At 42.6% G+C, this 25,910-nt stretch overlaps 1 protein-coding gene across 1 annotated transcript in view; it reads right to left on the bottom strand.

Moving 5' to 3' along the window:
- Positions 1–5,333: 5,333 nt before the first annotated feature.
- The window catches only part of DCBLD1 (discoidin, CUB and LCCL domain containing 1), a gene marked incomplete at both ends in the record, with an annotated part of 45,532 nt that continues 24,955 nt past the window's right edge, over positions 5,334–25,910 (bottom strand). Inside the window, 13 exons of the mRNA XM_080615246.1 lie at positions 5,334–5,851; positions 8,287–8,406; positions 9,943–9,992; positions 11,036–11,126; positions 12,545–12,661; positions 12,755–12,902; positions 14,750–14,880; positions 15,589–15,804; positions 17,085–17,125; positions 21,780–21,913; positions 23,566–23,638; positions 24,369–24,420; positions 24,988–25,125. Of these exons, the coding sequence (XP_080471372.1) occupies positions 5,334–5,851; positions 8,287–8,406; positions 9,943–9,992; positions 11,036–11,126; positions 12,545–12,661; positions 12,755–12,902; positions 14,750–14,880; positions 15,589–15,804; positions 17,085–17,125; positions 21,780–21,913; positions 23,566–23,638; positions 24,369–24,420; positions 24,988–25,125 (1,829 nt within the window). The remainder of the gene's footprint in view (positions 5,852–8,286; positions 8,407–9,942; positions 9,993–11,035; positions 11,127–12,544; positions 12,662–12,754; positions 12,903–14,749; positions 14,881–15,588; positions 15,805–17,084; positions 17,126–21,779; positions 21,914–23,565; positions 23,639–24,368; positions 24,421–24,987; positions 25,126–25,910) is intronic.

Genomic DNA, 25,910 nt, shown 5'->3' on the forward strand with positions numbered 1-25,910 from the left:
CCATGCTGTGCTGTCAGTGGAGGCTGGAGGTCAGTGCAAGCTTGCATCATAGCTGACATTGAAGTAAAAAAAAAAAAAAGGGCAATATGGAACATTTATTATGGAAAATGATGAGGAGAAAAGGAATGCAGCAACACAACCTTGTCATTCCTTGGGTCCGGACTGACTGCAGGCTAGGGGTGCCCTTCAGACATCCACTTGCTGAGCAGAGCTAACCTGGTTTTGGAGAGAGGTTGAGCAGGACTGCTGTGAGACCACCAGCTCCTTTGTTAGGTGTCACTGAATGCTTTTTGTTACTTGCTCTCCTGAACTAAACTAGAGAAAAATTACTGGTAAAAGGCAGGACACAGATAAATAATTGCACTTCATTTAGTTTTCATTAACTACCTCAGTGGTGAATTTATGTGCACATTTTTGAAAGTGTTGCTGAAATGCAACACTACTGATTTAAGGTCAAAGGATGTTAGAGAAACATCGTGTAAACAGTGTGATTTGTTACGGCAGTAGTGCTTCCTTGCTGTGGTTTTTAGATGCCTCAGAAATAGCAATTGAGTGAGTGCTCAGGTCAGATGATTGCCACCTGTATTACATGGATGCGAAATTGGGGCTTACTGGGGATGTCGCAACAGAGCTGACTGGGAGTTTCCCTTAACACTTCTCCCATCCACCAGTGGGTGTAGGTCAGAGACAAGGGCTCTACCAGTTTCTGATGCTTGTCACCTGGTTTGCTCTGTGTTGCAGATGCAGATTAGATCACCTGAGCCCTGGAAGGCCTCTGGTGCCTTCTGCAATATTCTGCATGGCCACAAGCCCATTTTCCTGCAGTGCAATGGGGATGAGTCCTGGACCAGCTCAGCTTATGGTAATGTGTTCAGAGAGTCTGGCAGTGATGGAGTGATGCTGGAGAGAGTGCAGTAGTCCTTGCCATGTGTCTGCACAGGGTAAGAGTCTTCAGCACCATGGAAATCAAATCATATATATTTTAATGATAGCAATCCACCAAACGGGTAAACACAGTTAAGTGTCAGTTCCTGTAACAGGACCTACAGCTTGACAGTCCCATCCTGTGTGGGGAATATTTCATGCCTAAACGGTGCTCCACTAAAATGTGTTCACTGAGTGAAAAACTACCAAATAGCAGTTGGTGAGAAAAATTCAAAGAAAATCTGTATTAAAACCTCAGTCTTCCCGGTTTTAGCCATGCTGGTAATGCAGACAAGCCATGGGATTCACAACCTGCTTCCAAAAGTTGGCATCCAACCTCATGGGGATTTTTTAAATACTGAAGCAAGGATTCCCCATTTTAAAGCACAGAGGTGCTAAAGACACTGCTGAAACTGCTGCCATGTTAGCTCAGTGGTTATACTACTCATCAGGTGCACGGGGTGCAGGTTGGCCTCAGTGCTTTTTCTGCCTTCCTCCGTCTATGCAGCGACTGCTGTAGCCAGTGGGCTGCCGAGCTGAGTGAAGCCAGCCCATGGACAGTGTCTGGAGAGGGAGGTGAAGCCTGGTGCTTGATCCAAAGAAAGACAGTAAAATAAGCAGGTGATGCTATGCGTGACTGAGTAGTACATCCAGTGAGCTGGGAAATCCTCGTTCCAGTATGCAAGTCAAAGACTAGTTTTAATCTGTTGCCTGTTGGATGCAAAGATTCTGGTAGGTACTAAGGTAGGGTTTAGTATCTGATGTTAAAACTCTAGCAGCTAAAAGAAATACGGAAATACTCTTTAGATACTCTTGATAGGAAAAAAGAAAAGGCTTTTATATTGTATTTGTATTGAGTGTTGGAAAGTTACTTCACAGAAGAATAAGAATTCACAATCTATTCACCAGCCTAAGCCTCCGAGAGCAAAAACCATTTGTATTTTTTCTGTGGTATTTCAGGAACTTTTGTTGTAGTTGGGTTTTTGGTGTGTTTTTTGTTTGTTTGTTTTCTAAATACAAGCGCCAGCTGGGAATGCATGCTAAGCTGGCATTGTTTGTTTTCAGTTGTAGGTAGCGTACATCATCTTTTACACTTTCTTACCTCAAGAGCTGCCTTCTTCTGTTCCCTTGGTCAGAGATGTAGTTACAGTACATGACCCTCTTTTGGCAAAGTCAGAGGCTTGCCATCAGCTGCAGCTGGGACAGGCAGGCCCTTGGTGCTATGATCAGTTAATATTTAACCTTCTTGTGAACTCTGGCTTAGTTTTACTGTTCTGGCCTACTGGGAGTGCCTGCTCAGGGAAGAAGTTTGGTATGGAAATGCTATTGAATGTCTCCATTGACCAGGGGGTCAGACTCTGCTCTCACACTATCTCTAAAGATGTTTGAGAGAAACCCAGAGCTAATGCAGCCCTCCCAAGTGTGTACCTGTCTCAGAATGGCTCATCCTCTAACCTTTGCTGTGGAAACAAGATTTCAAAGTCTGTGTTGTTTGATGAGGCTCCCTGTGTTAATCCTGTGACTGGTTTTGATGGTGAGAACAGGCTGATGTAGAGAGGCTGGAGTCTGAGGTACCAGTATGTGAGAAGCCGTTCAGAGGATAAGCACAAGGATGAGCACTACCACTGGGAAGACTGAGGCAGTTCCTTCCTACACCAGGATTTAGTATCTTCACCACCATTAGGATAGAGAGTCTGCACAGGTAAGAAGTTCCCTTGCATATCTGCTGCAAGGGTCACTAGAAGCTCCCTGTTTCCCAGGCTGAGGTGGAAAAGCCCAAGGCTTTTTGTGTTAACTGCCCTCAGCAGTCACTCAGAATTGAACCATGAAGCACCACGGCAGTGATAATGGTGAGATGTGATCAACTACAGAGCTGCTGTGCTTGTTTCCATACCTGTCAGCACCAAGCTACTGTGACACAGGGAGGATGGAGATGTTTGGGGATTCATTTTAAGCCATCGTTTTGCAGGGTTTTGTGAGGGGAATGGAGATGAAGGCAAGGTGCTAATTGAGATCCAGCTTTTCATTAGGCTAAATCACCTGTGTTAAGATGGGTTTAAATGGTGGCAGAAATGGACACATGCTACCAAGAAGCCTTTAGACACTTGTAGCATGCTGCTGTGGCAGAAGCATGAAAAAGTTTATTATACTACAAGCAGTGTCATCTGTGGCTGGTGCTGTTGCACTGCTGCATTACCTAGGTGCCTCATTCGGTGGGGAGTAGCCCTGATTACTGAGTTGGGCTTGTTTGTCAAGTGACATGCCAGGCTAATTTGTGGTGTGGGTAGAGTACTGGTTTCAGGCCCATCAGGAGGGCACCCTCATCCTTCCCTCAATTATATGCATCCAGCAGCAGTGTTGTTTGCAGTTGCTTCTTTAGAGCTTATGGCCAGCAGAGCCAGGCTAAATGGGGCACTGTAAGGATCTTTTTTTGGCCTGTCACACTGGGACCGTGAATTGCAGCAGTGCAACTGATGCTTTTGCAGCGCGTAAGGAACACTTCTTTCTCACCCCACGGGATATGTGGCAATAGCGGGTGCACAGAGGTGATCAAGTGCACTGAGTTAAGCAGCAGGCCTGTGTGACTGATTTACAAATACCAGTGTTCTTTATTTACACAGACATGTAAACAACAGAAGGTAAACAACACCGCCCAGCTCGGTCTAACAAACAGGCTGCTGCTGTTTCACTTCAGGACCTGAGGTGTTTTAGACATTTCACAGAAACTGTATTGACAGCAAACACAGGAAGGCTACGAGGTTACCTTGACTCTTTCTTCTTTGCACGGGAATCGCATGCATGGTGTGGCAACACGAGGGAATGGCCACGAAACAAGCATATGGAAAGAACCCACTGAGAGCTTGCCTCAGGTATGGCTGGACTTAGCAATATTTGTGAATAGTACCACTGCAACTAGTCTGTGCTCTGAGAGCACTTTCCACCCGAGGATCTGAAAGCACACTGAGAACAGACTACAAATCTTTGCTGCATCCTTTGCAAATTATCCCACATTTACATGCAAGGAAACGGAGGGCCTTCAGATAGCGACTTGCGAAGAGCTCAGGTTTTACTAGTCTCATTTCACAACCTTGTGCTTTCAATAAAGCACCGTTCTTCTTCTCAAGAAGACAATTTAGGACAAGCTTTCAAATCCAAAGTGGCGCTCCAAGCACTGCAGGTAGAAGGGCAGCCGACAGTCCCAGTTGCTATCAGAAGCTGTTTTGCTTCAATGATGCCTCTGCTGAAGGAGAAGCCAGCTACTGTATAATACATTGCACCCATCCCTGCGCTTTTTCAAGTTTGTCCAAAACCAGAATTAAGGGTAACATTAGCTGCAAAAGAAAAACTATTTTAACACAACTGTGCTGATCTGCTGTCTTGCAAATTTAACTGCAGCAGCAAGCCAAGCCATACACACACCATGATTTACTTTGTCGAAATATTGCAAATAGAAATTTGTAAGACTGAAAATTACCTACTGGAGCAATGAGGAGTTCAGGAAGTTTGCTGCTTTGTGCCAAGGAACAGATTTCCTTTTAGTTTAGCAGCAAATGCATCAGTTAGGACTTGAACAGGATTTAATTCCCAGCTGCAAATTCAAATTTTGGTTCCACACGCACTTCCTGAAGAAAAAAACCCAAACCCCAGGCTGACAGGTGTTGGGTTTGTTGGTTGGTTGGTTGTTTGTTTTTCTATTGCAGAGTGATCACCTTGGCTTGAACCCAGAACTGGTTTCAGCCTTTCTACCTGTTTCTATCATGAACAGCAAGTTAGACGGGCTCAGGTCATACAACAGATCAAATTCAAGCATGTAAGAATTGCTGCTAGAAAAGCAGCCAGGAAGGTGGGTTTGAGCACGTAATTTAAATGCTCAGCTGCCTTCTCTTGTGCACATTATGCTTTAAGTAGTTTTGCTTCTTTTACCCTCCCAGTAAGAACTACAGTGATGCACTATCGTCAGTTATAGGAAAGGAGATGAATCACCACAACCATAAGATACACCATTTACAGCTGCCAACAGCAGGTAAAACAAAGACGGAGAAGGAGGACTGTTTTTCTTAAATAGGTATTTCTGCAGTTCTTTCAGTCTCCCAGGTGAAAAGGAAACTTAAGAAATTCTCGTTAAATAAAAGCTATGTACAAATTGCACACATTGCAAGTGGAGCACTGAGATCAGTTACAGAAAATAAGATGTACAGTCTTCACTGATAACATCTCTCTTGCTATAAACAGTGATAAACAGCATATGCTTTCTTCAGATGTCAGAACCCAGCAAGACTGCAATATTATGTACACAGGGGCTTGTTTGCCTTCTGCCTCCCGCAGCAGAGTCCTTCCAAACTCTGTTTTCGCTTCAGAAAGCTGTGCAGTGACGTTCCTGCGCTCTGTGTCTCTCCTGCTCCGGCAGATCACAAGAGAGCTGTCATTGCTGTCTGGCTTATTGGTTTTAGGCAGTCTCTGGGCGTCGAGTAACCCTCGCTCCCGAGGGCATTGGGCTGAGGTTTCTGGTAGTCTGTGCTGTAGCTCACAGAGGTCAGAACACCGTTAACTTTGGGTTTGTCGTAGTTTATGACACTCTGGGGTGTCTGATAGTCTCCATTCATGGTTTCGGTCTTACATGAACTAGAGAAGTTGCCAGCGGAAAGGGAGTGTATCTGAGATGAGATTACAGGTATGTTGTAGCCGTTTTCAGAAGGGAAGTTATTCTCTCTTGTAATGTGCCTCTCTATGATAGGGGTGGCATATTCAGGCTCCTGGCTGGTCAGCGGCAGAGCATATTCATGCCAGTTAGCTCTGTTTGGACAGTGGTAGTGATTTTCAAACTCTAAACTCCCCCTTCTTCCCTCATCTTTAGTGTCCATGGGTCGAAAAGTAGATCCTTTCCGTGTCACCGTCCCAGTCCCTATCATGAGAGGCTGTTGATAATCTAAAAGGAAGCATGAATTGCTCAATACGGCATAGAATGGTTACTTTATGTATACAATACTTATGCATAGATACGTATTTTATATTGAAAAATTACTCTGATTGTATCAAACAGATGGTGATTAAGAATGTGAGAAAACCTTTCCCCAGTGCTGGTCCTGTAACCCTCTTCAGCAAGCAAGCCACCCCTTTTATTACTCACTCCCTCCCTTTCCCCACCTACCCACCCAAATAAATTAACATCATTTCTGGAGTATACTCAAAACCCCTAAAAAGCAAGATAAGTCAACAAAACATTAGCAACAAACTGGACAAAAGGACGTTGCCTGAAGATCCACAAATGAGAAGTTCTCCAAAGCAAGCATTCCACTTCTGAAATAATTAGAATGCCCAGAGCCCGACCAAGTGCTGGCTTTATTTAAAAGGCATCTCGCAGTGGCTGACTGACAAGAAGGATGAAGCTAGGCAGAACGTCAGCCAAGAGAGTCAAGGGAAGTGTGAAACGCACTAAGCCAGCTCTGCACTGCTGCAGGCACACGAGGCGGATGAGCCATGGGAGGAGAAGTGGGACCGGCACTGCCAGAGGAACTGGGTTCGCCCCGGTCAAGGGGAACAGACCAGGGGATGGGCAATGGCACAAGCAGCAGCAAGGAGCGGGATGGAGGAAATGCAGCCTCAAGAAACATGTGTTGGCACCTGTAGTCAAGGCAGATGCCAGGCTGCTGTGTAAGGAGATCTGGACTAAAAGGGTTTTCAAAAAATCCAGCCCTAACTATTACGAGGAAATTCAGTGTTCTAACTTTCTCGCTTTGGTGCTAGTGATAATCTCTTACAGATACATACGGTGGCCTGAACAGCTCTAGTAAGTGACACTGCTAAAGTATCATGTTTTGATGCAGGCGTGAAGAACTTAGCTCAGTTTCTGTTCTGGCATCGTGGCTCATCTGACATGAGCGTCGAATTCGATCCCATATGTCCTGTGAATCTTTTTGGCAGTTCCTGGCTACATCCCAAACTTCAGCATGTAGGGTGAAGGTGTTATGATATTTCACTAACTAAGTGCTGCAGCTCTTCCTGGCGTCGCTGTCACCATCCCCAGCAATCTCCCTCTCTCAGGATGGAGCATCTCCACTTTGGGAACCAGCAGGCAGCCAGGGATTTGATGGGAGGGGATGTCATGCAGCATGTTAATCTATATGCAAGTTGTGTGCTCTCTGCAATTAATTAAATGGCAAATTTCTGGGCTGTGTTCACATCTTAATTCCATGTTTCTTATTTTTAAGGAGACTGTAGGTGAAATGCTAAGTCTGGGGAGCTGCCTGGGTAGGCTGAGAGTTAAGACTTGCCACAAACACGGCAGGATGGGAGGATGGAGAGAGCAGAGGCTCCCCAGACATGGCCAGGGGAGCCAGGTAATCGTGATTTGTGAGTAACCTTCATTCACTCCCTTTCCTTCATGAAATAAAACTGCTTTATAGGTCTCTGCACATTTATATTGAAAGTTTCTGTAAAGGATTGAAACTGTCTTTGAAAGATATCAAGGGTAGCACCATATGGAATTACACTAACCATCCACTTGTTTTTCAAGTGTATTTCTCTGCCAAATGCATTGGAGGAATTCTAAGGAATTTTTAAGGTCTGGAGGCTGGAAACAGCAAATTAATCTTTCTGGAAGATTGCTAACCACTGATCCCATGAAATGGCTGGTCTCACTAGCCCTTCCAGACAGACTAAACTAGGCAGGGATAACATGTGCTAAGAGGATGAATTAAAGAAGTCATCCCTTTGGGATGCAAATAGTATCAATGTGGGGATTTGCTCTGTCCAAACAGTGATCTGGAGCCAAGGTAGAACAGGAGAGAAGCACTGTGCTGTTTTTTATTTTCTCCTTCATCTACCTGCTGCCACTTCAGGGGGCCTGGTCTCCAAAATAGTGCAGGCACCAGGAAGGCTGCACAGGGATCCCACTCAGCACAGCTTCCAGCTGGGCATGAAGTCCCACCCACAAACCAGCCAAGTAATTGTTGTATTAGCCCAGTGGCAAGGGGCATTATATGTTGTTTAATTCCCAGAGACATTTTTTTTTAAACTGAAACACAAAAATTAGTCAGCAGACACAAACTATCCTATCCTAGGTGAATTCTTGCACTGCACCCATGCCTGAGTGCCTTCCATCATCACCTTCAGTTGTAACTATTTCAGTCATAAAATCTTTCCCAACAACTCTGAGATAAACATTTCCAAAACAGTGGTCTTTTTCCCCCCTAATATATTTAGCTGCTTCATTGTATGTCTGGGATGAATACAGATAAATCTGTTCCTGGGCCTCAGTTTGCATGAGAACTGGAGCTTGTAATATTGCTGGCCTGTCCTTCCCCCTGTTACCTGCTCTGCACGCAGAGCAAAATGAGCGCATCACAAATGAGCAGTTGTTACCTGCCATGTCACTGGTGACCAGATCTAGTTTTTGTGGTGTCTCCTTTTCATTATTATAGCTGATGGTAAATTCAGTTGACTGATGTCTGGTGAAGGGCTGCTTGATTTGTTTCCAACAACCTGTGATAAAGAAATAAAAGTAGGTTTATCAGCAAGTTAAAGGCTTACAATCAAAAGGCTTCTCAGAAAGTTTAATTTTTGGTGTCACTATATAAAAGTAGTTAAAAAGCAAGACTAAAATCGGCTGTTTGTGAAAAAGAAAAAAAAAAATCCCCCTAAATTGAAAGGGAGAAAGTGAATCATCAACTGAGATTTCCAAGTGAAAACAAAACTTTATAGAGGATTTTCTTGGCAAGAAGGGCTAAAACTCTGTAGGTGTAGGTACCAGCTTTAAAATAAGTTAAATGTTTTGCCATTGCTTAGGTGGCAGAAATAATGCTTAAAAATTCCTTTTCTTCTTCATCCAGTAAAGTAGCATTGCTTCCATTTCCTTGATTTCCGTTTCCATTTCCTTGAGCACCTGCACTCAATGATTAATTTGTTCTCACAACACCCTTGTGAGACACAAAATCAAAAATCTACAGTGTCAGGCACTTGCCTGGAGCCTGCGGCAGGAGGTCTGTGGAGAGGTGGGTTTGCTCCCAGCTTTCTAAGTCCCAAGCCTGGTCCACAAGGGCTTAAGGGTTTGATTTACGAAGCGCACTTGCAACAAATGAACTGACTGGGTAAGAGGCTATCTCCATTTTCTTGGGATTTGTCCTCATTAGCAAGTGAGAAAGGATTATGATGTGACCTTGAAAAATCATATTAGCAAATATGATGTTAAGTACAAATTAATTTTCTAATGAGGGCGAGCTGCAGTGGGTAACAGCATCCCTTTCACTGACGTCAGCACCTGCTGAGGGATGAAATTTCAGAGCTGAGCTACTGCAAGGCACTTGTCAAGAGAGATGTGAATTGCTTAGTGGTTTTCTTTTTTTATGGAAAGCTGAGATTTAGAAACATATTCCTCTACAGAGCTGGCTGGCCAGGAACAACAGCTAAACCCCAGATTCCAAGGTGACAGGAGACTGCTCTAGAAAGCGTTATTGAGCAAGACAAAGAATATACTTCACTAGGGTTTTGCAAGCATCTCCTAAAGCATAGTCCTCAAGCCAATCCCCTATTCAGATTTTACACATGAAGTACAATTCAGTATTGTTAGGCTTTATAAATACAGTCCCAACCAGGGAGGGCAGTGAGATGGAAATATTAAAGCCATAAAAAAATTATTAGCTCTTGCTTTCTTGGAGAAAGGCAATCCCCTATGATGTGGGGAAAAGGAAAGAGTAATTTTCTGCAAAACAGGTATTTTGGAGGAGGGAAGGAAAGGAAGGGCACCTGGGAGCACTCTTAGATGCTAATTCATGCACTTTGTATAATAGATCTTTTGCTAATTGCCTTTCTGTCATAGAAACCAAATTATATTGTTTCTCAGGGCATAGCACTAGGATGACACAAGTGGGACTACTGCTTGCTGTTTCCCTTGTATGAAAAGGTGAATTTGAACAAGAAAACATGAATACTATTTCATAAGCATTTCATGCTTAGTTGCATAAACCCCTTCCCATAGGCCCAATGGACAGGACAGGACACAGCGCAGGATTCTCCACTAACCTGATTTCTGAGCACTGGATAATCCATAAGAAAGTCCCTTGGCTTCTCGCCTGTGAGGAGAAGAAAGCATTTATAAACATGGGCACTCACAGCATTTCAGCTTCATGCCTTAGCTCCATCAAAGAGTGCCTTTGTGTTTAGCTGCTGGGGACAACACTTCACTGAGTTCCTGGAGGCTGGTGTTTACTAGAACGTAAGGCGTGCAAACCAGTTCTTTGACATTTTGGTTTTCCCCATCTATATGCAAGTTGTGAGTGCCAGTGCTCAAATTTCTTGTGTCTGGCACTCATCGATTTGATGTGTCCATGTCTATATGTGTCACTCCAGGGTATGTTTTGGGTCTGCTCTTCTGAATTCTTTGTCTAGTTTATGGATTTACCGGCAAGTCAGGGCAGAGCTGGGTACTGCTAGTGATGAAGCAACTTCACGAGGGCATTGCTTATACTTCAGATCCCCATCTGCTCACAGAAGCACTTCCTGGCTCTGCGTGTAAGTGGAGGTTCATATGAATGGACGTCTAGGAAGAATCACAGCTAGCAGTGCTTCTTCCACTCCTCTGGCTTGTGAAATGAAGTGACTTGGGTTTAGGTCCTTGCCAGTGTACGTGTGCAACTCCTTATAGCTCGGCTCAGCTTTCAGCCTGCTAGATTAAGTGCTCTAACTTAAGGGACTGGGAAGCAGAAACACAACAGGAGGGAAATAAAAGAAAATGATCCAGATAGATAGCTCAAATCCTCCCTTCACTGAATTTTTACTTGGCTTTTGTGTGGAAACTGATCTGGTTTAGATTGCTTTACACCTTAGTGTTTGTGGGTATCTGTAGGCTGAAGAAAACAGTTACTGGTTACACTGACCTGTAAATTGGGGTATGCAGTTCTGACCTGCTTTACCTTCATTTTTGTCTGACTAGGGGAGATGTGCAAAAGGAAATACAATTTACAGAGACAAGACATGAGTTCTATTTAAAAGGAAGACTGCAGAACAAGATCGATTTCCAGCTCCCTGGAAAAGAGGCTCTGGAAAGAGGGCATGTAGTTGGACATGCTAGCTAAGCAACCACAAATGCATCCAGTGACAAAAGCCAGTATCTTACTTGCGTAGGGCTGCACAGATACAAATTCCAGAGAACAGGAACAGACACAGCACGATGAGGATGGGGACAATTATAGCTGTAAGCTTCAAGCCTGCATAGTGAAAAAAAAAAGGATAAAAGTTTAAAAGGCAAATTACTCTGAAGCTGGTGTTTTTTACTACAGAGAATACAGCAAAAGGCAGGTAATCTTCCAGGAACACTCTGTGCAAGAGAGCATGAAAATGTAAAACTAGAAAACTGCAAGACCACTCCTCAGCCATACTTGGTTGCCATGGACCTATGTGGAACAGTGTTGAGATGAAGAGTTAAACGTACTTTGTCAAGGCTGACACTTGACTTAACATCCTTACAAAGAGCAGATCTTTCTTATTACAAGCTAGGTAACTTTTAAAAGCCACTTACACACACTGTTTTCTGTTGCTTATGAAACTGTCAAATGAGCCTGTAATTTTACATGCTGTGTATCTGGCTCGTGCTGAACCGGTTGAAATGTTTCAGTCAAAATAGTTCAAAGATTTCCTGGAGTGGAGCTAGGAAAAAATCTGTTTAGCCTCTGGTAAATTCTAACACAACATGGTTTAGGGCAGGGATTTGAGAACTAGCAGTGGGATGGCTCTTGTGTCAGGAGTGCGCCTCCTGCTATTCCTACAGACACTTATCAGGCTGTCAGAATAAGGTAGTACACGTGTCCACAGGGTATTTACAATTTAGCAGATGAAATCTCAGTAGATTTCATTTTCAGTGAACATGGATACAATCTACCCACATCGCTGCACAGATGAACATTGCTCTTAGTCAGAGCAATGCACTTTCAGAAGAACTTTTTCTCTTACAGTGATTGCTTCTTTCTACAATTATCAGATACCTAATGGGTAGCAGTGTTTGGTGTACTGGGTCTGGTAATTCCTGCCTGGCTACAGGTCCACCAAACAGTCAGTATAAGCAACAAATTTTGTTTGTTTGCTTTTAAATCTAAGGAGTTATCTCTACAACATTAAAATATGAAGACTGCAAATATAGGAAGAAGTATGTGAATTAAGGTTGTCTTGAGTCCCCATGAGCACAAACATTATGGGAAAGTGTTTAATTACGTGCACTACTCTACACTACTTAGAGCTGGTGACCTGCTCTACGAAAAGTCATGGCTGTGTAGAGAGAAGGTAATGTTTTTTGAGACCACTGCCTTATGTATACAAAAGTCACAAAATATAGGAAGAGAGGGGGGATCCACAAAACTGTTGAGTGCTCAGTATAGTCCCTTGAACCACCTACCAAGCACAGCAAATAAACCATATGGCAGGGAAACAAAGGCTGGCTGTTTCACACATCAATATATTTTCATGCCTTAAGAGACAAAAGGAACCTATGTTTCTCCCTCTCCTCTCTGTCATTAACCTTTAATCAAGTCTGAAGGGAAAAGTTCTGATTTGTGAGAAAGTTTAAAGTTCACTCAGGCTGGGCTGAAGATGTGATGCATCCTAGAGAAAATGCAGCACTAGGCTGGCTTACCCAAGTTAGTTTCTTCTGATGGAATGGGCTCTGTAACAGTCCTGTCCTCTTTTCCAAGGGAGGCTTCTGTACTCTGGCTTGGTTTCTGCCACATTGAATGTGTAAATGAACTATTAGCTGCAAAAGAGAAGGGCACATCAGTGGCACTGTGGTAGCACAGGGGCCTTTGGAGGCACCATGGGACCCTGGGGAGCAATGCTTACCCCATACCTTGCATAATTTGACAACCCATCAGCTCGAGCTTCAGTGCTATTCTTTGGTTCCAAGTTTGAGGGATAATTCGCACGTAACGGGCCACTATTGGAGGGATGAAGTTATTGCGTACTACATCACCGGAGTTGGAGTTGCCTTGGAATATCTGCAACAAAACATAAACACTTTGTTTGCTCTGGTTTAAGTCTCTCTCTTCAAAGTGCTCTTGACATTTAACTTCAAAGGTTTTCATTATCCTAAAACTAATATAGTGATAATCTGGATATTTGGAATTGAGAGTTCTGGAAAGAAAAAATCTTTTTTAGTTCTGACAGATGATGACATTTTTCTGTTAGCTCAGAGAAGAAAGACTATCACTCTTTTTCAATTCTATGTAATTTCTAGTTAATATATGCTGGTATAATAATGCTATCACTTTTTATTTAATAGTACTGCAGCACTGTTGTACTGTACTGTACAACAGTTCTGTTGCCCTTACTTGGGCAACAGGGGATAAAAGTGCAAAAAGGAAAAATTTAAGTGAAGTATTTCTAGATATTTTAGTAAAATGGTCGGTTTTCCATATCAAGCTTGAAGAGTGACTGTTAACTACATATTTGTGTCTCCTTTTCCCTGCATTTATACAGTATTCCCTAGAATCAGCACAGCCCATGTGCAGAACAGTAGTCCTAGCAAAATTAGTTCTTGGAGATGCTCCAGCATGATCGAGGAAAACTAGAAAGCCTGATGAGATAGGGAAGTGAACTCAACATATCTTAAGATAAAATGTCAGGCCACACTGGGTTCTGAAGGGACAGGTTTTTGTCATGTGCCTTAGCTGAAACTAAGATCATATATAATACTTTCATAGGAGTGTTTGTATATGACAAGTCGTTGTAGAAAACTGCAAGCCTGCAGATTTTCCATAGCTAGCATCCACAGTTCAGCCACTGCTAGGTTATTTTGTCACTTTTTGGGCCAACACCCCCTTAGTTTAACATTTAAAAAATATTAAACTAGTTAACATTGCGCAGTGAAGTTCCTGCCAGACAAACGGAGAAAATCAGAGCTGGTAGGAAATCTCTCTACAGCTCCACCAAGTTTTCTAACCTGCCATCAGGACTGAGGACCAGGTAGGGCCGTATTGTAAGGCGTGCTGAGCTCTCTCAGAACTGATGAGTGAAGGTCTGACTTTGAGCCCTGTGGGGCAAGGAGGGGGGCTTCTGTTTTGTTTGAAAGGAAACATGAGGTTTTCAGGGAAAAAAGTTATCAGACAAACCTGTGCACCACATCCACTGTCTGCAGGAACTAGGTGCAACTGCTTTTATCTGTTCATTGCTAAAGTCATTTAGAGTCCATGAAAGCTGTTGTGTGGACAGGTATCCTGGTGTAAAGACGTTTATTTTACATTCAGCTACATCAGTTCCTAACAGAGGTAGGCTGTGCCCACTTGTGTCAGCAGAGTGCTGCCAGCAAGGGGCAGAGAGCCCTGGTGACCATAACACAGCCTGAGCAGGAGCTTGGTCCACAGGCACAGCTCCACCAGCAGCATTGTGCTTTTACCCGAGTCAGTTCTTTTGCATGTGTGTGGAAGGGGTAGGCTGACCATCCTGGTGGATCTAAAGCTGAATCTCAGCTTTGCTGGTGCCGTACCAGCCAATGCTTCTGCACTGGTACAGTGTTGCCAGCTTAGGCAAGTGCTGAGTTGAGCTAAAGACTTGCCCAAACAGCCTTTTGTACAGCTTTAATTACACCATTCTTTAGGAGGACGATACAGACATACACATGCCTCCCTGTGTGTGTCTCACAACTTCAGCAAGCCCTAGATAATTTCCTTGTTACAACAAGCTCACTATCTACTCCATGGCCGTAAATTACATTGGTGAAGACAATCCAAGTCTAGACAAGTCTGAAACTCCTAATCTTTCTTGACAGTGAATGCCTGCCCTTCAGTGTCAAAGCAGCATGCACATTATTGCTCTGTATTTTCCCACCTCTCCCACTTTCCCTTACCTTTTCTTCATTGCTCAGAATCCCTTTGTAAGTTCTCCATTTCGAGTTGTTATTTCTGTAGTTCATTGTAAATGTTTTTATGTAGAAGTTGAAATTCAACGTCATGTATCCAGAACCAGTGGTCTTAATCCCTTTTAACAAAATGCAAAATACGTTTTCATTTGTTAGGTGTCTGTTTTAAAGGAATATTTTTAAATGCAAATACAGAGGCCAAAACAGTTCTGAGAACTTGGCCTACAAAGTCTTAATTTACTTTTCAAACCATGTTAAAATTGAATTTAAAAGTTGGGAGAAGAATGGAAGTAACTTCTAAATTGTGAATTTACAGCAATGGAATTTTTAACAGTCCAAATTGATGACTCAAAAAACGGTAATTGCTTTTTGATATTACAGTCCTTATCAGCAGTCTTTATATCTTTAGCAGGAACTGTAATTTACATTTTTACTAAACCAGGAGATGGAAACAGGAATTTCTTTCATTGGGCCATTGTTTCAAAGGCTATGACTTTATCATTTATCATCCATCCAGACTCTGCTGGTCCTGAGCCTAACAGCATGTTTACAGATCAGGCACACATGACAGTTGAGTTCAATCCGATCTCCCTATAGGAAGACCAGTCATGTAAATAGCCATGATTTTTGTTTGGTTTTTTTTTGTTTGTTTGGGTTTTTTTTGGTTGTTTTTTTTTTTTTTAAGTAGGAATATAATATTCCTCAATGTAGATAATTTCATTTCATTTAATGAAAGAAACATTGCATTATTAGCTTTTCAGCTGCATTCAATTTCCCCTCCAGCTGAAACCCCAGCTTCTAATAACCAGACAGTGACAATAACATACCTGTTACTCTCTTCTTCTCTCCCAGGTCTATCTCCAACCATTCACGATTGCTGCTGTGATTAGAGGCCCAAGCCAATCCTGGGACTTGAAGCCAAGCCTTGTCAGGAGACCACTGGAATAGCTGCCCAAATTCATTGGTGTCCTCCCAGTAGGAAGATGCAGTAATCTGGCTCTTGGAGAGGAATCCCTCTTCCAGACTGAGAGATTTGTTGCAGCCTAGAAGTCCCCAGACAGACAGGCCGAAGGAGTTATTTTGCATTTTCACAGCTTATTTTTATGTTAGGCTAGCAACATATGAAGACCACCCACAACAGCAAAGTCAGATGTTGCTTAATCTAGCGCTAGCCTGATGCTATCCATTAGCTGTGTGTTTGCCAGTCAATTTGTAGTGGATGATCCAGTACCAGAGTGCTGCGGGCCCACTCCTTTACCAATTTAACTCCTACATAGATGACTCCTCCTGACTACATCTGCTGTTTTTGCCATTTTGCTTTTTAATCCCTGCAGTTTTTTCTCATTCCTCTGAAGACTTCTTGCGATTTTTTTTCTTCTGAAACATAATATTTATGTTTAGAGATTGGCATTAACTAATTTTGCTGTACAAAACGTTTCTCAGATGAAGGCATTGTACTGAAAAGAGCACTTTACTGTAAATATTTCACGATTCTCACCTGCAATTAGGGCTAGGAAAGTTACTCATCAGAGAAGCTTCTTGATACTGCTGCCAGGAGGTGATATCATGAGGATAATAGCTGCAGGTAAGTATTACAAACTCCACCAAAGAACCCACAACATTTCTGCACATCAAGGTTCTTCAGAGAAAACAGGCCAGTGGAATAAGGTTTCAATGAAGTTAAAAATAATTCCCTGGCAGTTTCAAAGGCCTGTACATGCTTTACAGTTTTCAGTGGAATAGTAAATGATTTTATCTCAGATGACTGAAGTATAATTCAAATGAACGAGCGTGAACTTTTTCCCCTTCTTCGCTATGTTTTATGCAAATGAACAGCTTGACAGATTAAAGAAGCTTTTGCATCTTGGAAAGTCATAAACAAAAACTCGTTCTGTATCAGTGCAATGTAAATATATTTTCATTCCTCCTATGTTTTCGTTCTCTTCTTGTATAACGAAGATGGAGTTTATAAATGTCTGAAGAAAAACTGCTTTCATTTTCTGCTGCCTGAAGTACATAAAAATGGGATTATCTGATTGCCATTTTTCATATGCTGGCACCAGAAATGTAACAGCAGAATACTATTTCTGTTTCTCGTCTATGTACATATGACCTATTCCTATTCTATGTTGGTTTCTTCCTAGCTCACTTCATATCCCTTCAATTTTTTTATTCACTTGCCAGTTTTAAAAGATTGCTGTCCTAAAATATCCCTCCTAGACACAGCCTGGCATTCTCCTGATTACTTTTCAAATCTTCTATAGAAAATACTTAAATAAGAAGGTAAAATTTGAATAACTAAAAATAAAGCCATTATTCTTACCATTTGAAGTAAACATAAACCGCTTATCTGACAGCGACCCACTGTAAGAAAGGAAAAAGGTAGTTCAGCCTTTCAGGAGGCAGTCACAGGAATGCCGAGGTACAGTTTCAGGATCACTGTTTATCTAGCAAAATATTTCTGGCCAGCTAATGACTTACTTTGTTGGCTGCTTACCAACCCAGTAAGAACACTTTAGTGCACCTCCCACCGTGACTGAATTCAGATCAGTTTTGCATTGTTTGGAGCATTTGTTATGTTTTAAAGTGACTCCCCATTCCATCAACCTGTTATTCTTGCTGTACGCTTTTGCTTTTCTTTTCTGCACAGGCCCTGTACTGCTGTGGGAAAGCTCTCCCCTTCTGCTCCTCGGACCAGCAGCATAAGAGCGCTCAAAAAAGCCAAGATTGGGGAACCTAATAGGGCCTGGAGCTACTGTGCCCAGGTCTCTTCTCACTTGCATTAAATTGGAGCAACTTCACTGAAGCCAATGACTTTCTATTAGTCTAAGTCTACATCTATTTTGAAGAAAACCCAGCATCAAGCACTGTGAAAGAGTTACACGTGATGGTGACTAAACCATGCCAACTCATTCCTAGTTGGGCTAGGTGTATTATAGCCAGACTGAACGAAAACTACTCCTTGTTTTAACCCCTGTGGGAACCAGTTCTGTTAGAATCATGACCAACAGCTCCCACCAGGAATAGTTCATTTTGCTCCATTAACAGAACCGCATCTATGGCTCCTCTTTTCTTCCTCCTCCTGACATGGACTGCTTTGTTTCAGGAGAAAAGCCATTTCTTGGGTCACTCCATACGACCTTGCACAATGCAGGAAAAGACAAAATCACAACAGTAAGGGAAAGCTGAGATTTCCTTGGCCTCCCAAGGAGCAGCTTTCTGATTTCCAATGAGATGCCCCTGAGGTTTCATTCTAGAAGTGATGACTGACTGTCTGCCTAATAAAAATAAAAGCCCAGGTTTAAACATGAAATTTGTTTGAATTTCAGGAACATTTGACCCCTTCAATGTCACTTTGATTATCTGCACGCATCGCTTGCCCCTTTCAAAAAGCCATGGCCAACATGACTAAGCAGCAAAACAACTTCTGCACTTAAGCATCAAGACAGCTCCTTTTCAAGCTGCTCTTTGTTGTTGGCCAGGAAAATTTCCCCCAGGGTACTGTCTGCAGGCTAACAGTTGTGGGCATGGCTGTATGTTTTGAGAGCACTGCAAATGGGGAATAGGAAAGTGGTCCCATGTCAAGGTCAATAAAAACACTGCCTCTTTTTGTCACTGAGGGAAAAATAATGACTACAGGCAAACGAAGCCCTTCAGAGATGATGGAGAGCACTGGGAGGGAGCTGATTTATTTGGGCATGTAGGCGGTAGAGTAGCTAGAAGGAGAAACTCAAGCCCTCCCTCCCACATCTACCTCCCCAGGCAATCCTCAGAGGCAATCAGATGTGCTCTGCTCACTCCAAACCAGTTTGACATTACAGCCAAAACAAATTTTGCTTTCTTAGTGAATGCAAAGCTATCCATTTCAAGCAAAAAGAAAATAAATACATATGGTAATCAGTAAAACCTACCCAAAACAGAAATCACAGTCCTCCTCAAATACTTATTTATGAGATAAAGCTTTGTAATAAAAAAGTTACCCAGATCCCTTTCAAATAGAGGGCTGCAGAGGAGGTTAGTGTTCCTAAGGTCTATAAAGCCAAGAAACCAAGCTGAAATATATCTGCTATAATTCTGCAAGTCAGTGAAGAGGACAAACTAATTCAGTAAGTGGTAATTCATCAATTTTCTAATGTGACAGGTGACATTTGTCACACAAATTTCACTCTGTCCTTTAAGGGATGTTTTCACCCCATGTTCCTCACTTTCCTGACAACCTTCAGGATCCTGCCTCACCCACAGTACCAGTTGTAGGACTGCACTGGAGCCCTGTGCCAGTAGCTCTGCACGAAAACAATGCTGCTTCCCATAGTAAATTTCTGTCAGTATAATTTTGTTCCAAGTGGTCTCAAGGAAGCTTTTTATAAGCAGTGCAGGTCAACCCCGATTCTCATCTTTCACAGTTCATGAGCATGTGGTCTCTCGCATTTTCAAAGAAATGATTTCACACGCACACACTACAGTTGCAGGCCAGGTCACATCACAAAGTTAACCCCCCGTATATTTGTACTGGAGTATCAAAACTGCCCAATAAATCCATCCACTTGATCTTCATTATGGTATTTGTGGGTGCAGGTCCACGCATGGATCATAAGAGCTGAAAGCCTCACAGATGCTGGAGCGGAACAAGGGCACTGAAAAATGGAGTCAGGGAGGTCAAGGTCAGCTCTTGTGGGTTGGTGAGGGAGCGAGCTGTAACCCCACCGTCACGTTACAACACAGATACTTAACAGCTCGATGCACTCCAGCAGCAGCTGTTGATGAGGTCAGTTTCAGCTCAAGGCACTAAATAATTTAAATCTTTAATACTGAAACCCACTATAAATGAGATTTTTAAAACTTGAGTGAGCTTTTATTTAAGGGCATCTAAAAAGCTCTTAAAGCGCTGCTGTTCAAGCACCAATTTTCCCTCGCTGGCGCTGGCTGCTCAGCAGGAATTTCTTGCAGGGTGTAGGTATCCCAAGGACAGGGAAGCCTTGCAGCTTCGGAAATACCTCTTATAAAAAGCCGTCTTAAAGCATGAAATGCATTGGTTCATTTTCGTAGTAAATAGGCCCACTGTCTCTAGGAACATTTTTTCATGGTTTAAAATTAAAGGATTCCCCTGCAGCCTCCAATTTCCCTCTCCTGGGATAATGAGCTCATCCCAGCAGTTCATCAGCTCCCAGGGTTGCCCCAGCTCACAAGACCAGCGAAAACATCCCGGAAGCACTGTGCTCATACTCCCATTTGTCTCAAAATCCATGCCATCTAGTTTGCAGGCATCCAACCTAGTGTGGACCTGTTTACCTGCGGCTCCCTGTGTAATCTGTAGGAAGTGTCCTTGGGGCAACTGAGTCCCCTTGAGGCGTGCATCACGCTGGAGGAGTGCCTGGTACGCAGGAGAGCTGAGTGGGCTGCCCTCCTCCTTAGGGTGCTGTCTCAGGAGCCTCACATTAAATGGGCTAAAGCCAAGCCCTGGAGGCTGGCTTCAGCCTGGAAGCACATGTTTCAGCTCTGCTTCAAGGAAATGGGAGATTTTCCACTTGATGTAACAGAGAAAAGTTTGTATCTCTGTGGGTACTTCTATTATCCAAGTGAAATGTATAGGATATCTTGTGAATAACAACATTAAAAGGACACTTGGCAGTAAGGTGATGGGTTAATTATACGAACAGTGTCTGCATAATTGTACAGCACGTGTACATTTGCTGCCTTATACACTTAATTCATTGCCCACTAGCTCTTGTACTGTGAAAAAAATACAAATGGGAATCTTGGCTGCCTTTCATTATAACATTTTATACACTACTGTCCGAGTTACTCCTTCTGGGGTTCTCAAAGATCATGAACATATGATTCTATGTAAACAGTTCTGTAACATCTTTAGATAAGGCACAAAACATTTAATTTAGGGTTTCACTACACCGGCGTGTGTCGTGGAAAGAATGTGTATTATTTGTTTTACGGAGGGACTTGGTGCCTGAGCTGAGCTCTCAGTCCTGCTCTGCCTGAGACAAGTTTATATTAATCATCTTTGGCAATCAACTTTCAAGAAAAAAAGGAAATATTTTGGTTTCACAGGCCTTCAGCTAGTGGTCTACATCCTACCCAGCTTTTATACTGCAGTGCTGTTACATATAAAGCATTTCTATGTGTGCTGAAGTTTAAACACAGCAACAAACCAGATGAATGGTTGGTTGGTTTTTTTCATGAATGCATTCATGATTGTAAAATTGTCAGGAGCGTGTGGAGAAATCATGGGCAAAGCAGGAAAAGGTATAAAAAAGACACATTCCCTTGGCTGTTACAGGCTATGGGACTGAGATTTTCCTTCCTACAAAAAAAAAGAGCACCTCATGTAAAATCCAGATAACATTTGAAACTAAAAAATATAAACCAACAGGAGTGACAGAGGCAGTTGCTGGAAGGGCTTACTGTGCTGGATAGAGATTAGAGGATTTATTTCTACTTCAACAACAGTACAATTAAAAGTCAGAAGATAAGTGGTAACTGTAACACCCTTGCTATAAATATTCTAAGACAGTAAAACCCTAAACATGACAAAAGCACAATGTTTAAGAACTTGTTTGTTAAATCCCCTATGGCTCAACTGCACTTTTCATTTATTCACTCTTCCTAGCTTTTTTTAAACTTTAGCATGAATTTATCATGATTTATTAGCACATCGATTAAAGGTGTTTGTTGCAGAACATCGTACTTTCATGTATCTGCTAACAAAGTAATTTGCAAATATGTTTTGGAAGGAACAGAAGGAAGAAAGAAGAAAATACCACACTACATGGTACAGAGCCACTGAAAACTTGGAACATTTTCCTATATGATATTTCCTATGATATCTAATGCCAACACTATTTTAATAAATCCATAGGAACAAAGCCCAAAAGCCCCTACACACCTACACCTAACAGCTCCTCCTCCTAAAAAAGGCATCCCCATCTGCTTTTGCTCGTCTGAGCAGAGATCTGTGCCCCTGGGGTTGCTCCTGGAGCCAGCCCCCCAGTTTGCTGGTACTCACTCATGTGAGGGGATGCCGTTGGCGAAGACACCTTCATAGTGGCTGATGCCCTTCTGCTGGGTGACGCTGATCTGCCCGCCCAGCTCATCTGCGATAACGCCTGCATGTATCGCCGACTTGCACAGCAGCGAGGTCTGAAAGGCAGAAGCCAGCAGAAACCAAAGCTCAGAGGATCAGTCTGACAACCAGCTAATCCTTTCACTTCCAAGCCACTAGAACACAGGTGTTAGAGCTCATAAAATCTGGCAAAGGCTCAAGAGGTGTAAGAGGCGGAGAGGGAGGAACAACAGTAATCTTTGGGAAAATGTTTCCAAAAGTCACCTTTTCCCCCCTCTTCACCCTAAATAAAAAGCAAATAATCTACTTCCGAGAAGGTGCTGTGAGATTTTAATCCAGTAAGTATTGTGTCACTCCTTAGGAAAACAAAGTCAAAGGCAAGGCAACTCTTCTTTGCAAAGAGAAAATGGTAATTACTTGATGGACTTGCCTGAAGGCAGACCAATCTATTATTGCACCGTAGGATTTGAGTCATGACATACATTAGGAGATTTGGCTATGTGCTGAGTAACTGCTGCTTGGTTTTAAGTATAGCCCATTTGCCAGCATCTCATGTGGGTAATGCTGAAAAATACAGGCAAGACAACTTGCGTGGAATAAGGTGCCAATAACGGATCCCTGGGCTTGGGCAGAAGAGAGAAAGACCAGTGGAAAGGTGCAAAGGAGACGCTCTCAGGGGCTGCTGGCAGAGATTGGTCTCATTCACACAGACCCAGTTTGGGCTATGCTACTGGACAAGCTACACAGCAAGCTGTCCCCCCCGGGGAGGGCTGGGAGAGCGGGAACACAAAGGCAGCAGGTCTCCAGGGGAACCCTGCAGGTTCTTCCCATCAGAAAAGCTGAATCCCTCTCAGCAATGGAGGGAAAATTTCATTCAAAAATTCCTCAGTGCAGATAAGATCTGTATGAGGTCATGCCATGTGCTGCTTTTCTTTCTAATCACCCCAAGAAAGGGCAGGCATAACTCCAGATAATGAGAATGTAAAGTGGCATTTCTTTTGTTTCTTCGGCTCTGCCACTTTCCAGGCTGGAGCGGAGTGCTTGAACAACTGGATGAACAGGTTAAACGTGAACACTGACTTTTTGGAAACTCAGCAACTGGTACATCTGTGATAGGGTGGGATTTTACTTCAGTAGTATGATTAAACTTGCTGCATTGTGAGAGACAAACAGATTTCACAGCCATGACAGGAGGAGAGTCCAGGGTGAGGGGCACAGAAAAGGCAAAGCACTGTTTGATACAAACTGTGGGTAAATGCAACCACTCAGGCAACTTCTTTGCTTTAAAGAACTAGCAGTTAGAACAACCCCAGAGGTCAGTAGTTATCAGTGGGAGGTGATTAGGCAGTGTATTTTATTTTCCTACTAGGGAAATGCACATAGACTGCGAACAAGTAAAAGTTGAAGTCATAGGAATATTTAGCACATCCATAAGCACTACCTCAAGAGGCACAAACCTTATGCGGGGCTTTTCCAGAAAGCCAGAAACCACAAGTCAGTAGGTGTGTTTGACAATCAATGGACTTTGCTCTCACACAATTGATTGGTTTGTTTGAAAAGTGTCCCCATATATACTGATAACATACTCATATACTGATAATAGAAGGTGTATTTAACACAGCTGGGAGGAACTGCTGACAAAAGTCAAGCAACAAATGTTGAAACCCAGTTGTGTTATGCTTCTCTGTTCTGTCTTTACAAATTTTCCCTCATTATCCTGTGCACTTACATCTCTGTATCCTTCTTCGATATTCCCAGAAATGTCACCTGCTATGTCTCTGCAGCCAGCAGGACAGTATCTGCTGTAGTGAGAGAAGAAAGGCTTGTTTAAAATATGAACTGCAGTGATGATACACAAAAATGAGCTCGTACAGAAGAAATGCTCTCAAACCAATAAATATTTCAGCAGCAAGTTCTGGCTAGTGATCTGAGTCTAGGAGGTTTAAATAAATGCGCCCTTGCGTGGATGAGTGAACTGCACACAAAGAACCAGAAAAGCAGTTTTGCAAGGGCATTTCTGTTTAATTCTCTTGTTCTAGAAATGCTACCACACGAGTTTTCAGCACAGCCCAGATAAGAAGCCTACATGCACATCCAGGCAGCAGCCAGAAGAGCACAATTTATTACCATTTCAAATCCTATCACAAAGTTCAAGGAACCAAGAAATCATAGCTTGTCCTCAGATAATCTGGTATCAGCTAGGACATGATCTGCTCTCAGGAGAAGCACTGGAATTTAAGGCTACTTTGAATTTCAAAGTGGAAACTCTTTTTACATATACCATGTATATGTATGCTCTAATGAGAATTGCTGAGAGCTCTGTAACTCCATTCCCTCATTTTTCTGGGCCGCAGACTTCCATCCTGCTCTAATGCTTCTCACAACCAGGCCTTGAGCATCAGAACTCAAAATAAACCACTCCTCCAGAAATCCAAGACTGTACTTGCCTTATATGACATTTTCTGACAACTGGACCAGATGACAGATAGAGCAAAGCAAGCCAGAACACAAAAAGCAGCAAACACTCTTTACCTGTATTCAGTCTGTGTGTAGTGGTTAGCTCGTTCCAAACATGTGATTAGATCTGTGAAAAGTTTATAAATGTCAATCCCCATTGCAGGACGTAGAAATACAGACAAATATTTGGCTAAACATGAAATTACATTTAAAGGTATCTCTGTATAATGCTTAAAACAATTTTATTAAATAGAAAGCAATAGCTACGGTTTCCCATCAGTCTTTCCATCTCCCTCTTCTACTCTTCTTATGCTTTACGCCTTCAACAAAGTTGCACATACCCCCAGAGTATTAAATGTAGGAATCAAATCTTAATCTCTCCTATCCCTTCATCCCGTCACTGTGTGGTAGATGCTGGCACTTAGAATACAGTGGAGCCTCAAGGAAAAGGTACTAATTTTCTCTTTCACTGAGCCTGTATTGCAAATTGTGTAGATAAGATTTCAGCAGCTATTGTATCTGGTTAATGTTACAACTGCTTCTTGCACACATGCTATCAGAAATATCATGGTACACGCTAATCTGGAAATATTAAGGATGAAACATTTGGGCTGATGTCTGTCTGTGTAGAGAAGATAATTAAATACAGGGGACCATGCCACTAATCCTTTACTACTGCTGGATTTCACTTTACCTGGATGATCACTACTGGCATAGGACAACAGAAAGCCTCGTCCTGACACATGGGATCCACTCTCAAAGTGAATAGTCGCTTCATTGCTGTCCAGAATAATTTCTTTGGGGACAGGCATCACATTACCACAATACGGCCCTACAGACAGAACATAAAAGAATTCAAAAGTTTAGATGACATCATTAGGCTGGAATATTCTCATGATTAGCAAAGAGTTTCATAACACACGCATTCTCCTTCAGTACCAATCCAGCTGTTGACAAAAGGGTTTTGGCTTTGGCCCTTCTAGGAGTATGAGCTCCAAAGTTACCTTGACAAGGAGTGGTCAGAATCCAGTTGTTTCTCTATGGTAGCAATTCCAGCATCCACGTCTCTCATCACGTAAGCCTTAAGAGAATGATTAATGCCCTTTGGCCTTTGAAGTACAGTGTGCTTACAAGCAGCAGTAAATCATTAGAGAAAAGAGCAGAATTTTCAAAAACAATCCAAGGGATCTATACAGGGTCCCCTAGATAAACTCTCCAGACACATACAGCTCATGCTGATGTAGCACAGCAGCCATTCAGGAAAAACTAAGATCACAAGCAGGGTACCTGACCCTCAAGAACCTGTGTGCCACAAGCTGAACTGTACCACAAGGCAGTATCGCTTTACTCAGAAAATTTCTTGATTTATTTTTCTTTTATAAACATCATCAGACTACTGAAGTCTACAGTTCAAGTCTAGAGTTCTAAACAAAAAAGAGAGGGAGAGGAAGAAGATGAAGGGAGTAGGACAGGGAGACAAGAGCCTTGTGCTCACACTGAATTAGATAAGGGTTTTATAGGTATTGACTGCGGTATCTTGGAACAGTCTTTGGGACACTCCTTTCTTGCGACAGTAGGCATGCCTGGGACTCTTTAATAATTGTATTTGCTTCTTCA

The sequence above is a fragment of the Psittacula echo genome (genome assembly GCF_963264785.1).
Source record: "Psittacula echo genome assembly, chromosome: 4".
NCBI classification, from domain to species: domain Eukaryota; kingdom Metazoa; phylum Chordata; class Aves; order Psittaciformes; family Psittacidae; genus Psittacula; species Psittacula echo.